We start from the raw sequence: 15,344 nt of genomic DNA on the forward strand, positions 1-15,344 counted from the left end.
TAGGCTGTAGATAACAAAGGTTTTAATGTACTGTTTTTAATTAATTAAGCTGCAACTGTGGATCAGTTCTGGACCAGGACCTAAACCACACCAAACTCACTGCCATGGAGTCAATTCCGACTCATAGAGGCCCTACAGGACTGAGCAGAACTGCCCAACAGGATTTTCAAGGAGCAGCTGGTGGATTCGAACTGCTGACCTTTTGTTAAGCAGCCAAGCTTTTAGCCACTGTGCCACCAGGGCCCCAAGACAGAATAGAGTCCCTCAATAATCCAAAAAACAGGGCTACTTTTTAATTGCCACTGCCACCTCCCCTCCCCTCTTAAGGGATGGGCTAGGTAAGAACAGAATCTTCACTGCCAGCAACATGTCTATCTGTGATGGAGATGCTGGCTTCAGAGGTGGACATTAGGACATCTCATGGCCAACTGATACAGCTAGAGATTCTGCAGATGCCGTGTGGCATCAAAATGCCTTGATTCTTTAAATTATTCTGGCAATACAGGCTTATAAATCCTAAATATAGGCCTAAAATTTAAGTTATTTCTCAGTTTACAATTCTGACACTAATGACTACCAACTTAAGGTGAAAGTACCGATCTAAAGAAAAACCACCTATACAGGTTCAGAATGGCAAACACATCAAGATGCTGCTTTTACTGAGCATTTTCCTTGCCAAAAATTTTATCAGTCAACTTGACCAGTAAGCTTCAAGTTTTAATATGTCTCAACTGTAAAAGGCTCTTTCGTTAAGTACTAAACAAGATGGCTTCTTTTTATACCACACTTGCCTCAATGAAGGCATACTTCCATGCCCAGTGGTTTCTTTTTTAACATCTTATTGTGGTTTGGGTGAAAGTTTACAGAGCAAATTAGTTTCCCGTTCAACAATCTATACACATTTTGTTTCCTGACATTAGCTGCAATCCCCTCAATGTGACAGCATTCTACCCCCTTCCTCCTGTGGTTCCCCGTTTCCATTTGCCCATCTTTCCTGCCTTCTGAACTTTGTTTTTGGGCAAATCCTGCTCTTTTGGTCTGTTCTGAGAAACACGTTCCTCATGCGTGTTACTGTTCACTTCATAGGCCTGTCTATTGTTTGGCTGAAAGGTAATCTCCGGGATTGGATTCTGTTCCAGGTTTGAAGGGTGTCTAAGGAGCCTTCATGGTGCAGCGGTTAAGAGCTTGTCTGCTAACCAAAAGGTCGGCAGTTCAAAACCACCAGTTGATTCTTGGAAACCCTATGGGACAGTTCTACTCTGTCCTAGAGAGTCGCTACGAGTCCAAATCAACTCGATAGCAACTGATTTCGTTTGGTTTAAGGGCCATAGTCTCAGAGATTCTGCCAGTCTCTATTAGACCAGTAAGCCTGGTCTTTTTTTATGAATTTTGTTCTACATCTTTCTCCCCCAAATAGTTTTCTTGACACAGATATCTAACAATTTTAGCAACTCAACTGCATATTAACACACTGAAAATGTAGTTATCACTGACTTTTAATTTAGAAGACAGCTATATTTAGAAAGAGTTAAACTTTGCCTGCTTATTATGTGCCAGTCCCTGTGCTAAAGAAATTTATGTACATTACCTCATTAAGTCCTAGGAGATAGGTATTATTCTTAGCATGCCTATTTTATGGAGGAGAAATGGTGCTCAGAGAGATTTTGTACCTTACCTTGCTAATAAATGATAAATCTATTATTTGAACCCAGAGCTATCTCAGAGCTCAAGGAAGACTCTTAACTTCACTCCTGTTTGAAAGAATTGTATATGTACAATAGTAGATCTTAATTTAAAACCCTCAGGAAATTAAAGTTACATTATAGCACAAACTTCATAAGCAGTGACTAAATTACCTTTTCAACTTTCTCTTTAATATGCCAAAATAATTCTACACCCTGAGCTTTCCTAAACCTTTAATCATGTATGGTGCTCTGTGCTGTACCTACCCATTAGAACGATTTTTAAAAACATTAACACTGTGCCAATTATTTTCAAAAGCCCAGAGATACTAATCAAGTGATCGTAATAGTCTTAAACACTATCCTCAAACTGAAAGATAAATGGAGAGTGGGAAACTTGCATTCTAAAGTGCCACAATCCAGATAAAATTACTCTGAGAAATAGAGTAATTTCAATCAGATCCTGTAAAATTGAACATTTTTCTCAAGACCAGAATTACAAAGTAACTATAAGATAGTTTAAGAGCCTAAATTCTGGAACATAAGAGTTTTCCACAAGGCAAATTCAAAAGCAAAGGGCAGGCAGCAGGGGTTAGAGAGAGCAGAGAGAATTTAGAAAAACAGGAATAAATAAAATTACAAAATGATTAACCTATCCATCTTAATGGCTATTCTACCTTAAGACAAGCCTGCAATTACTTTCAAAAATCACATACTGCTTAAATAAGGTCTGGTAGCGCAGTGGTTAAGAGCTCGGCAGCAAACCAAAAGGTTGGCAACTCAAATCCACCAGCCACTCCTTAGAAACCCTATGGGGCTGGTCTACTCTGTCCTATAGGGTCACTATGAATCGAAATCAACTTGACAGCCAGTGTTCGGTTTTGGTTTTTAATGTCTTACTACATGGTGTCCTGAGTTTTAAGTTAACATGTTATATACCAAGAGAAACCCCAATGGCATCTTTTGAGCCTTAGAAACTTAATTACATTTTCTTAGTGGTTCTTTGCATTTATGACTGTAACAGCCATTAATACAAAACAAACTGTTTCATATAAAAATACAAACCAGTGTAGGTGTATATAATTTGTTAATTCCCTTACTCATTATTCATTATTAATATGGATTATTGTCTTTCAAATGCAGCGATCATACCACACCCACTGCTGTCGAGTCAATTCCAACTCATAGTGACCTTAAAGAGTGGAACTGCCCCATTTGGTTTCCAAGGCTGTAATCTTTACAGAAGCAGACTGCCACATCTTTCTCCAGTGGAGAAGCTGGTGGGATCGAACAGCTGACCTTTCAGTCAGCAGCACAGTGCTAAACCACTAAGCCACCTGGGCTCCTGATCATTCCATAAACAATTTAAGTGTCACATCAACTGTTTGGTAATAAGGTATACCAAAAACCAAACCTACTACCGTCGAGTCAATTCCAAATCCTAGCGACCCTACAGGACAGAGTAGAACTGCTCCACAGAGTTTCCAAGGAGCGCCTGGCGGATTTGAGCTCCTGACCTCTTGGTCAGCAGCCGTAGCACTTAACCAGTACGCCATCAGGGTTTCCAATAAGGTACAAGGTTTATAAAAATATAATTATAGTGTTGTTGTTAGGTGCTGTCGAGTCAATTTCAACTCATAGAGACCCCATGTGGCAGAGTAGAACCGCCCATAGTGTTTTCTAGGCTGAAATCTTTACAGGAGCCAATCGCCAGGTCTTTCCTCCCAAGGAGCCACTGGTGAGTTTGAACTGTCAACCTTTTGGTTAGCAGCTGTGTGTTTAACCATTCTGCCACCCGGGCTCCTTTAAATTATCATATCACAGTTAATTTAATATAATGCACTCAGCAAGATAAACACAAAGTTATTAAATGAAGGAAGTGTAGGCAGGAGATTCCAATTCAATTCTGTGGCAGGAAGTACCAGCTATGGAAGTTTAGAAACAGGAATACCAAGTTCTGTTTTAACACAAGAAAAAAAAAAAAACCCCATTGGTGAATAAAGGCAAAAGAGGAAGTTCTTTGTAGTGACAATCTGCTATGTATTTATGACAATGAAAAACCATTTCAAAAGTTTAAAAAACAAAAGAAAACAAACAAAAAAAATCCTCACTTTTTCACTAGGCTTTTGTGGGGGTGTACTTCCTAGGTATACTAAGGCCTGGCTTTTGCAGTTTCACTAAAACCAGACTGTTGATCACTCATATTTTACACACCCACAGGGAGGTAAGGGTGGCACGTAACATTGAACAGTTAGTTTCATAACTTAAAGTTTTTCTTTTTTTACCTTTAGTAAGACAAACTCACAAAAAGGAATTCCTTTTAAAAGCCGCCTAGTTAATGAGAAACCATTTAAATGGTAACAGTAACCAGTTATGTAAATTTTGGTTACTCTAAAACCAAAATCATCGTATGATTAATAATATGCTGTTGTCTTTAACAGCTGGATTAAGTTCTATGTAATTAATTTTTAAAGATATTTCCATACATGGGGAAGTTCTCTAATTCTGAACTACAGTGAAAGTGAAGCACTATTCTCAATTACCATCTTTCAAATAGTATGAATTATTGCCAACAAATACGAGTTATGAAATTATTAGTGTGAGTTTCTACTTCAGCTGATTCTTTTATTCAGTGAAGTGCAAATCTTGAAATTAGAGCACAAGATCCCCAAATGAGTAGGTTTTCCTTAATGCAGTTGTAGTTCTGTATTGTGAGGCAGGCCACATTCCCCACCTCAGCCTCTAGCATGTCGGTGGTCCAGAATGCTAAGGTCAAGCCCAGCAGCGCGACCATTTCCAATTAGCATTCCCGCCTGCCTCAGCCCTAGAAAATTTGCCAGGCTTGTTTTTTTCATTATGATCTGTTCACAAGAGTGTACAACTAAGGTAGTTTGGTGATTCTGGAAGGGCCTGGCGCAATCAACTTGGCTTGACTACCTTTGGAAAGAGTCTCCAGGAACGGAAAAATGGGAAGGCTTCAACTCTGAGCAAATCGCCTTTTTCACTCACAGCTCACACCCCGATGAAGCGCTGTGCTTCTCGAAAGATCTACCTCCTTCCCACCCAAATGTCATTCCCAGATCAGCTGTTTTACAGGCAAGCGGCGCTCAATTCACGCTCTCTTCTCCGAGCACCTTCGCCAAGTGCCAGCGCTGGGATCACCACGCAGACCCCACATAAACCTACACGACGTGGGGCCCTGGACCAAGACCCCGGCCCGCAGAAAGCCGGCGGGCTCCAGGCCTGGCGGCGTGGCAGCCTAGGGGTATCCGCTTCTGGGTCGGTTGAGGGCGATCAGGGCCGGCGAGAGGGGGCTTTCGGGAGAGGAGAAAGACGGCCTCACCTTGACCCTGATTTCGTAGGTGGTGAAGCGGCCCCGGCCGACCCCCACCGTCTGCGGGTTGCTCACATCGATCTCGAGGAAGTTGCTGGGCGGCCCGTAGGCGTCATTCAGGTTCTGCGGCTTGGTGATCAGGCGCCGGGTGTCCGCCACCGTCTCCGCCATTTCGTTGTTGCAGCCGCCGCCGCGGGCTCCCTCCGCCCCCTCCGCCTTCCACCGACGCCGCCGCTGCCGCCCGCCGCGGAGACACCGGGCTCGCGCGCAGCGGTCGTGAAGCGAACGAGCACGTAGGGCGGGCGTTCAACCCGCGCGCACAGCTCCACCCCGTACCCCTCCGGCTTCCGCCTCTTCTGTTCAGGGGAGAAACAGCTGACTGGCAGCAACGCCGAGCCTCGGCTCCCGGAGGCCCAGCTGGAGCGGGAAGAGGAGTTGCAGGGTGGGGTGTTGAGACGAAGTGGTGTCACAGGACTTAAGGTCACGAACAGGTTCCAGCCGGACTACAACGCCCACAATGCACCGGGCGAGAGCGCCGCCGCTGGGCTGAGGCTGAGGTGCGGAGGAGCGGGGAGGGTCGGCGGCGGGCGTTTCCTGTCTTTCTGCGTCGACTCTAACCTTTGGCGGTAGCTAGAACGGCGGAGTCTATCTTCGCGGCCTTGGGAGCGACGGGAGGAAAGTTAAAAGGCAAAATATGCAAGGTTTGTCCGCAAGCCAAAACAAAACTGCCCTGTATTCCAACTTGTCACCCTTCACCGGAAACCGCTAAAAATGCTTTACTAGATAACATTTAACAAATGCCTCAAATGATGATTTTGACTTGAGAGTTTCACCAGACACGTGTCTGGATGGATTAATTGAAGGGGATAAAGTGTGGGAGTGGAATTTTTAAAAAAGTTAGTGGGATCATAGCACTAAAGTCAGAACGTCCTTGAGACAGGTGAACCCTGTGCAACAAAATCACAGATTGTAGACAGGCAGAAACCAGCTTTGAGTGGCCTAGTCTAGGTGACTGACCGGTTTTTCTTAATTTTCCACGAAGTTCCAGTAAGTTAAAAAAAAGAATGTGTTTCTACAGCATTTGAAAAACCTCGGTTGCCCTCCAGCAGATTGCGACTCATAGTGACCCTGTAGGACAGGAGAACTGCCCCATAGGGTTTCCAAGGAGCACTGGGTGCATTCAAACTGCCGACCTTTTGGATTAGCAGCTATAGCTCTTAACAACTACACCACCAGGGCTTCCAGCACTTGAAAAGGAACTCATTATTAAAAATAAGTAGGCCACAACCGATGACTGCCCTGACAGGGAGCACAACAGAGAACCCCTGAGGGAGCAGGAGATCAGTGGGATGCAGACCCCAAATTCTCACAAAAAGACCATACTTAATGGTCTGACCGAGACTAGAGGAATCCCGGCGGTCATGGTCCCCAAACCTTCTGTTGGGCCAGGACAGGAACCATGCCCCAAGACAACTCATCAGACAAGGAAGGGACTGGACAGTGGGTAGGAGAGAGATGCTGATGAAGAGTGAGCTATTTGTATCAGGTGGACACTTGAGACTGTGTTGGCATCTCCTGTCTGGAGGGGGGATGGGAGGGTAGAGAGGGTTGGAAGCTGGCAAAATTGTCACTAAAGGAGAGACTGGAAGGGCTGACTCATTAGGGGGAGAGCAAGTGGGAGTATGGAGTAAGGTGTATATAAACTTCTATGTGACAGACTGACTTGATTTGTAAACGTTCACTTGAAGCTCAATAAAAATTAAAAAAATAAATATATGAATAAGCTGAGTCGTTACGTGCCATGGAGTGGGTTCTGACTCATAGTGACCCTATATACAACAGAATGAAACACGGTCTGATACTGCATCATCCTCACAATCTTTGCTATGTTTTAGCCCGTTGTTACAGCAGCTGTATTAATCCATCTTGAGAGTCTTCCTCTTTTTCACTGATCCTCTACTTTACCAAGGATGATGCCTTCCTCCAGGAACTGGTTCCTCTTGATAAGTGAGAGGAAGTCTCTCAGCCCTCACTTCTAATGAGCATTCTGGCTGTACTTCTTTCAAGACAGATTTGTTTGTTCTTCTGGCATTCCACGGTGTCTTCAGTATTCTCCACCAACACCACAATCAGTTTTTCTTGGTCTTCGTTATTTATTGTCCAGCTTTCACATGCATATTAGGCGATTAAAAATACCATGGCTTGGTTCAGGTACACCTTAGTCCTCAAGCTGACATCTTTCCTTTTTAACTCTTAAAGAAGTCTTTTGCAGCAGATTTGCTCAATGCAAATACTCATGATTTCTTGACTCCTACTTCCGTGGGTGATGATTGTGGATCCAAGTAAAATGAAATCCTTTACAACTTCAGTATCTTCTCTGTTTATCATGATGTTGCTTATTGGTACACTTGGGAAGATTTTTGTTTTCTTTATGTTGAGGGAAACCCTGGTGGCATAGTGGTTAAGTGCTACGGCTGCTAACCAAAGAGTTGGCAGTTTGAATCTGCCAGGCGCTCCTTGGAAACTCTGTGGGGCAGTTCTGCTCTGTCCTACATGTCACTATGAGTCGGAATCGACTCGACGGCACTGGGTTTGGTTTTTTCTTTTTGGTTTTATGTTGAGGTATAATCCATGCTGAAGACCGTAGTCTTTGATCTTCATCAGTTAGTGCTTCAAGTCCTCTTTACTTTCAGCGAGCAAGGTTGTGTCATTTGCATGTCACACATTGTTAATGAGTCTTTTTCCAATTCTGATGCTGTGTTCTTCTTCATATAGTCCAGCTTCTCGGATTATTTGCTCAGCATACAGATTCAATAAGTGTGGCGAAAGGATATGACCCTGACAGACCCCTTGCCTGATTTTAAACCACACAGTATCCACTTGTGTTTGAACAACTGTCTTTTGGTCTTTGTTCCTCATGAACACAAGTGTTCTAGAATTCCCATTCTTCTCAATGTTATCCACAATTTGTTATTATCCACACAATCAAATGTCTTTATATAGTCAATAAAACACATTTAAACATCTTTCTGGTATTCTCTGCTTTCAGCCAGGATCTGTCTGACATCAGCAATGATATCTTTCGTTCCTCTTCTTAATTAAGTGGGTTTTATTGGGAGACCTAGTTAATTTCTAAGAGTCAATAGCAAATGCAGATTTTTGAACATTGTTGCATATAGCAAAACTTTTGTAAAAGGAGTGATAGAAGGATAAATTTCTATCCTTACTTGGAGAGTTATCTCCCTGATGTTTTAGTCCTGCTACTATTTCTGCATTTTTTTGTATGTTCAGTTTCAATAACTACGTTCTCTTTAAATCAGATCTTTCCCCTTAAGCTGAAGAGTTTTCCAGAGCATCAATAGCAACCATCCCTAGTAAAAAATACTAAGAAAAACTGGGATGAAAAGAAATTATTTAAGCATAGTGGAGATAATCTTTCAGAAAACTCAACATTTGTTCTTTCAATAAATATTTATTGACAGCCTACTACATACTAGGGATATAAGGGTAAATAAGACATAGTTTTCTCTGATCTTATCAGGTATATAATCTAGTTGGGAATACAGATAATTAACAAAAAGATCAATGAATAATTTGCCTGCAGATATGAATTGGTGCCATGAAGAAAATAAAACTAGATAATGTGATAGTGACTGAGACAGGATAATTAGACAGGGTGGTCAGAGAAGTTGTCTCAGAGTATATTTCTGTTTGTAGCCATATTTGTTAAAATTATGAATGATATGGGGTGGCCTTGTGACTATTATTATTATTATTCAACATTGTTCTGTAGATCTAAGCTAATGTAATAAGACAATAAAATGAAATAATAAATTTTTAGGCTAGATAGAATCAAAATGGGAGTTGCTATTGTTAGTTGCCATTGAGTCACTTCGAACTGATGGCGACCCCCATGTGTGCAGAGTAGAGCTACTCCATAGGATTTTGAAGGCAGTGACCTTTCAGAAGCAGATTCCTAGACCTGTCTTCTGCTGCCTGTGGGTGGGCTGCAACCTCCAACCTCCAACCTTTCACCACTTAACCATTTGCACCCAGGGACTCCAAATGGGAGCTAGTACTTTCCAAAGTCCAAGCTACTCTCTGTACTGGTAAAATACAAACAAAAGAAAACAAAAAGAACCTTTCATAGACTAAGGGTAACATCAGAATAAATACACCCAGACAGAACTTCCCTGTGAACCTGTCTCCTGCTACAAGACACCAGACGGGAACTTGACTGGTTTGACCGTAGTAGTGAGCTCAGGAAGTGTGTATAAATGACTATGAATTGGGGTATATGAGAGCTAAGAGACTAGGAACCACTGTGTTCAGATATTCCTGGCACCAGAATAAAGCTTCTGTCTCCTTCCTTGGCGGCGACTCAGGGCAGCCTTGGGCAGGAACTCCAGTTGCCTGCAGTGGGAAGTGGCTACAGAGGATTGCAGCACAGCAGCATAGCACAGCCATAGAGCTAAAGAAGAGCTTGACATACACATCAGAAAAAAAGAATCATTCTTGTTTTCCAGGACATATGATTTTATTCCTAGAAAATCCAAGAAGAATAAACTATTAGAATTAACAAGAGAATTTGGTGGCTGAATGCAAGTAAAGAACATAATTGATAGCTTTCCGCTTTCCAGGAAATGTCTAGTTAGGATGGATATGGGGGAAAAAATCTTATTTGTAACATTAAGCAATAAATAATAATTTGCAGCAGTGACTGTCCTATACTGCTGTGTTGCAGCCCTCTTCCCCCCTGCAGGCAACATACAAAATACTTAGGAATATATTTAAAAAGAAGGCACAGGATCCCTAAGAACAAAATTATGAAATTTTATTAAAGGACATAACCTAAAACCCAAATAAATGATGTTGTTAGGTACTACCGAGTTGATTTTGGACTGATATATCAACCCCATGTAACAGTAGAACTATCCCATAGGGTTTTCTAGGCTGTAATTTAAGAAAAAAAAATTACTTTTTTAAAAATTGTGTGTTAGGTGAAAGTTTACAAAGCAAATTAGTTTCCCATTTAATCGTTTGTACATAAAAATTTGCAATGACATTGGTTTCATACCCCCACAATGTGCCAGCACTACCCCCATTTCTGCCCTAGGTTCCCCTTTCCTTTTGTCCTGAATTTCTACCCCTTCCTGCCTTCTCATCTTTGCCTTTGTGCAGTTGTTGCCCTTTTGATCTACATTTGCTTGTTCTAAGGAGCATGTTCCTCTTGGGCATTCTTGTTTATTTTATGGGCCTGTCTATGGTTTGGCTAAAGGATGGTCTCTGGGAATGGCTTCAGTTCTTCTAGGCTGTAACCTTAACGGATGTAGCCCTGGTGGTTAAGTGGTTTAAGCACTCGGCATCTAACCAAAGGTTGGTGGTTCAAACCTACTGGCCGCTCTGCAGAAGAAAGATTTAGCAGTCTGCTTTCATAAAGATTTATAGCCTTGGAAACCCTATAGAGTAGTTCTGTTCTGTCCTACAGGGTCGCTAATGGGTTAATCTTAACGGGAGCAGGTTGCAGGGTGTTTTTCCTGAGGAGCTGCTGGGTGGATATGAACCACCAACCCTTCTGTTAGCAGCCAGGGGCTTAAACTTTGTGCTACCAGTGCTTCTCCTAAATAAGTAGAGAGTCCATGTTCCTGAATGGGAGAACTTAATATCAGAAAAATGTCAATCCATCCAAAATTAATACTTTGATACAGTTAGAATCCCAGTGTGGTTGGTTTTGCCCTCCTACCTGCCTTGGGTGGGTGGGTGGTGCTGAACAAGTTCTTTTTAAAAGTTCGTATGTTGGACAACAGCCGAAGTTATCGAAGTGAAAAACTTGAGGATATTGGTACACTAAATATTAAAACTTACTATAAAGCCACTGTAGACGAGTGTGTGGTTTTGGCTGAGTGTGAAATAGAGTACAGAAACAGACCCCGATATATAAAAATGTGATATGGAACAAAGAGCAGATCATTTGGAAAATGATGCTGGCACAGGTGGATGTCTGAAGGTGAGAGAGACCGCAAAGCTGCTCCCCTGCGTTTCACCATATGTGAAAACAATCCAGATAGATTTTAAATATAAAACTGAATATACTCATAGAAGATTTAGGAGAGAAGTTGTATAACCTAAAGGAGTACCTCCTAGACAGTATGGGAAACAAAAGCTATTTATAAAATAGTAGTTATTTAAGTACGTAAATTTTTAATAAAATTTTTTAAATAAAAATTATGTAACAAAGGACACTATAATTTTAAATAAGCAAAAAAGATTGGAGAAGTGTATATACAACACATAGGATAGTAAAAGGCTGATATTTCTAATATGAAAAGAACTTCCATAAATTGATGAAAGATAACCCAATAGAAAAGTAGCCAAAGAATATGAATAGGCACTGTTCTAAGTTTTTTCAAATAATTAACTTATCAAATTCTTATAACAGTTTTATGAGTAGGTACCATTATAATCTCCATTTCACAAGTAAGGAAACTGAGGCACAGAGAGATGAATGTGCTGAAAATCATTTAGTAAATGGTAACACTAGCTCAAAAGGTTATATATAAAAAGCAAAACGAACCCGTTGCCATTGAGTTGATTCCAACTCATAGTGTTACAGAGTAGAACTGCTCCATCTCCATAGGTTTTCTTAGCTGTAATCTTTACAGAAACAGATTGTCAGCCTTTTTTTCCCAAGACATCCTTAGGTAGGTTCACACTGCCTACCTGCAGGTTAGTAGTTGAGTGCAAACTGTGCACCCCAGGGGCCTTAGAGTTTATATACATAGTCATGATTTCATGCTGCCTCTTTAGGAAAAGAAACTCAAATGGACGAGAAGCATAAAAAATATGTTTAACCTCACTAATAATCAAATGTACATTAAAGCAAACGAAATATTGTTTTCTTCCCATTATACTGGCAAATATTCAATACAACAGTAGCATCCAGTGCTAAGGAGAATGTGGGAAAGCAGGCGCTCATAATTTGATGACATGAGTCTGAATTGCTACAAACTTTTAGAAAAGTAATTTGAGAATATTCATCAAAATTTAAAATATTCAGAACACTTTAACCCCCAGATCCAACTTTTGTTGCAAGGAGACCACAGTACATAAGGATATAAGTGCACAGATTATTGCATCATTGTTCATAGTGGCTAAAACTGGAAACATCCTGAATGCTCGTCAGTAAGAAAATGTTTGAATTGTACATTCAAACTATGGAAGATTATGTAGCCGTTGAAACAAATGAAATAATTCTATTTTTATGTATTGAATTCAAAGTGGAATATCCATGACACTAATAAAAAAAAAAAAAAAAAAAATTTTTTTTTTTTATTAGTAAATGATGAGCATCACAAAGTAATCTGTGTATTGTGATCCAATTTGAATAAACAAAACCCTAAAAGTTGATATATATATATATAATTTTTTTATGTGCATGGGAAAAAGTGTGGCAGAATATACACAGGCCATTAACACTGGTAACTCAGGAGCGGGTACCAATTGAACTGGGGGGAAGGGGAGGAGACATGAGCATTTTCTAAGGACTGATTAAGATGTTAGAGAGAAAACATAACCAATTTTATGTTTTCCTAAATGGCCTAATTCTAGAAAAAATAATTTGTCAGTGTGCCTGTATTACTGTGGGCACCATGAGAGGCATGTCCCTTCAGCAGTGCAACATAATCATGGCTTGATGACTCTGGTCGCTGAGATTATCCATTCCTCCCTATTCTGAGCTCTCTGAACAATTGGTTGATAGAGATTTTATTTCCCGTGAAGACTTTCTTACAGAGAAGAGGAGGTGCTGCCTGGTAGGAGCAGTTAGTTATATTTTTTATTTTAAATTAGTAAATTGGGGTTGTGTTTTATCAACTAATCTCTTGTGAGCTTGATTAATGCCTCATGCTCCCAAACCTGATCACCTCTGAGGAAAATGATAAAACCAAGTAGCTGCACCTTCCAGGAGTCAGACCCCGGAACTGTAGCAGGACTAATGAAGACTTGCTGATTTCTAAAGGGCCAGCCCAGCCTCTTTTATATTACTTTTCCAATTCAAAGCATTTCAATTCTTAAACCCTGACCTACTGCCTAAACTGATCCTAGGCTGCTGAACATTTTTGAAGAAAATCCCAGGCTAATTGGCACCTTTGCGAATGTATGGCTTCCAACTGCAGTTGGTCCTTCAACATGCCTCAACGATTCCTTACTTTATCATTTTCTTAATTTCTCACCTGGCTCCCTTACTTTCTACAGGTAACCTCACTTCTGTACTGCAGAGAGAATACTAAAAGCCATGAAGCTCAGTACCTCCCTCCCCACCGCTGAAAGTTTGCTTACAACATGAGTCATCCTCTGAAGTTTTCAGAACATGAGGCAGGCATAGGCTACTACTGACTTTTGAGGACATGGACCTTTGAGATTTTGATAGTGAGAAAACTTATAAACACTGTGGTTTGCTTTTTATTTTAAATAGACAATGTGTTTACATAATTTAAAAGTCAAAATGTTCTTAAGGGTATTTCAGTGAAAAACTGCCCTCCAAACCCTGGTGGTGTAGTGGTTAAGTGCTAACCAAAAGGTCGGCAGTTCAAATCTACCAGGCATTCCTTGAAAACTCTATGGGGCAGTTCTACTCTGTCCTATAGTGTTGCTATGAGTCAGAATCAACTCGACAGCAATGGGTTTTGGTTTGGAATCCCTATCTCCCAGCCATCTGGTTCCCATCCCGAGAGACGACCACTGTTACTGGTGTCTTGTATATCTTCATATCCTTCCAGAAATATTCTACCATGTACAACATATGTGTGTGTGTGTATGTAGGTGTATACAAATATATAGTGAACAAAAATGGTACCATAGGATACATGTTCTTTTATACTTTACTTTTTTTGTATCTTGAAGATTGTTGTACATCTGTATGGCTGCAGAGTATTCCATTATATGATGTACCATAATTTATTAACTTGTCCCCTATTGATGAAGATAAAAGTTGATCTCAGTCTTTCACAATAATGATGTTGCAGTGAATGTGGTAGTCATTCATACACACCGAAGTATATTTATAGGATAAATTTCTATAAATGGAAATACTGGACCTAAGGATATATACATTTATAATTTTGAGAGATATTGCAAAATTTCCTTCTATACAGGTTTTACCAGTTCACACCCTTTTCAGAAATGCATGGAAATGCCTGTTTGTCTGTAGCTCCACCAATACTGTGTGTTATCAAACTTTTGCTCTTTACTAGTGTGAATAGTATCCTCACTTGAATTTTCTGTATTATGAGTGCAGTTGGTATCTTTTCTTATGTTTAAGAGGCATTCATATTTCCTTTTTTTGTGATTTGTTTAGATCTTTTTTCTATTTTTCTATTGATTGTTGTTCATTTTCTTATTGTTGGGTAATATTGGAGCTTATGAAATATTTTTGCTTGTCTATGATAAAAAAAACAAAACAAAACAAAAACCAAACCCAGTGCCGTCAAGTCGATTCCAACTTATAGTGATAGAGTAGAACTGCCCCATAGAGTTTCCAAGGAGCGCCTGGTGGATTCGAACTGCCGACCCTTCGGTTAGCAGCCGTAGCACTTAACCGCTACGCCACTAGGGTTTCCAGTCTATGATATGAATTAGAAATATTTTCTCCAGTTTAACTTTTGATGTTTGACTTTGCCAACGGTGGTTTTTATCGTGTATTTTGTAATTCAGTTTATGTAGTTGAATTTATCCTTCTTTTCTCTTTATGGCTTCTAGGAATGCTCCTTAGAAGTGAGGATAGCGTTAGAGCAAAAGAGAATGAAGGAAATCAAATGTTCAAAGAAGGAACTAGTCCCTGGGACTAGTAGCCCACACAAACCACAACCTCTTCTAACCTAACCTGAGACCAGAAGAACTAGATAGTGCCTGGCTACCAGTACTTACTGTTCTGACCAGGGACACAATAGAAGGTCCTGGATAGAATGGGAGAAAAATATAGAACAAAACTCAAATTCCTAAAAAAGGCCAGACCTACTGGGTCGATAAAGACTAGAGGAACCCCTGAAACTATTACCCTTAGATACCCTTTGAACTTGGAATTGAAGTTATTTCTACAGGTCACCTTTCACCCAAATAATGGATTAGCTGATAAAATAAACATCACCCAAGAGTAATGTGCTCCCTTAAACAATTAACTGTATGAAATCAAACAGTCAACATTTACCCAGAAGCAAAGGTAAGAAGGCCAGGAGGGGAAGGGAAGCTAGATCAATGGAAACAGAAGGAACAGAATGGAAGCAATGAGAATGCTGACACATTGTTAAAAATTGTAGCCAATGTGTCATAGA

The 15,344-nt window shown here is 40.5% G+C and overlaps 2 protein-coding genes across 2 annotated transcripts in view; one reads left to right on the forward strand and one right to left on the reverse strand.

Moving 5' to 3' along the window:
- Nucleotides 1-5,268, reverse strand: part of SNX3 (sorting nexin 3) — a 38,507-nt gene extending 33,239 nt beyond the window's left edge. Inside the window, exon 1 of the mRNA XM_003404307.4 lies at nt 5,026-5,268. Coding sequence (XP_003404355.1) covers nt 5,026-5,187 — 162 coding nt within the window. The 5' untranslated portion in view covers nt 5,188-5,268. The remainder of the gene's footprint in view (nt 1-5,025) is intronic.
- A 311-nt stretch (nt 5,269-5,579) lies between these two features.
- Nucleotides 5,580-15,344, forward strand: part of AFG1L (AFG1 like ATPase) — a 280,634-nt gene continuing 270,869 nt past the window's right edge. Inside the window, exon 1 of the mRNA XM_064289510.1 lies at nt 5,580-5,717. Within this exon, the coding sequence (XP_064145580.1) occupies nt 5,711-5,717 (7 nt within the window). The 5' untranslated portion in view covers nt 5,580-5,710. The remainder of the gene's footprint in view (nt 5,718-15,344) is intronic.

Source organism: Loxodonta africana, chromosome 1, assembly GCF_030014295.1.
Source record: "Loxodonta africana isolate mLoxAfr1 chromosome 1, mLoxAfr1.hap2, whole genome shotgun sequence".
In the NCBI taxonomy this organism is placed as follows: Eukaryota; Metazoa; Chordata; class Mammalia; order Proboscidea; family Elephantidae; genus Loxodonta; species Loxodonta africana.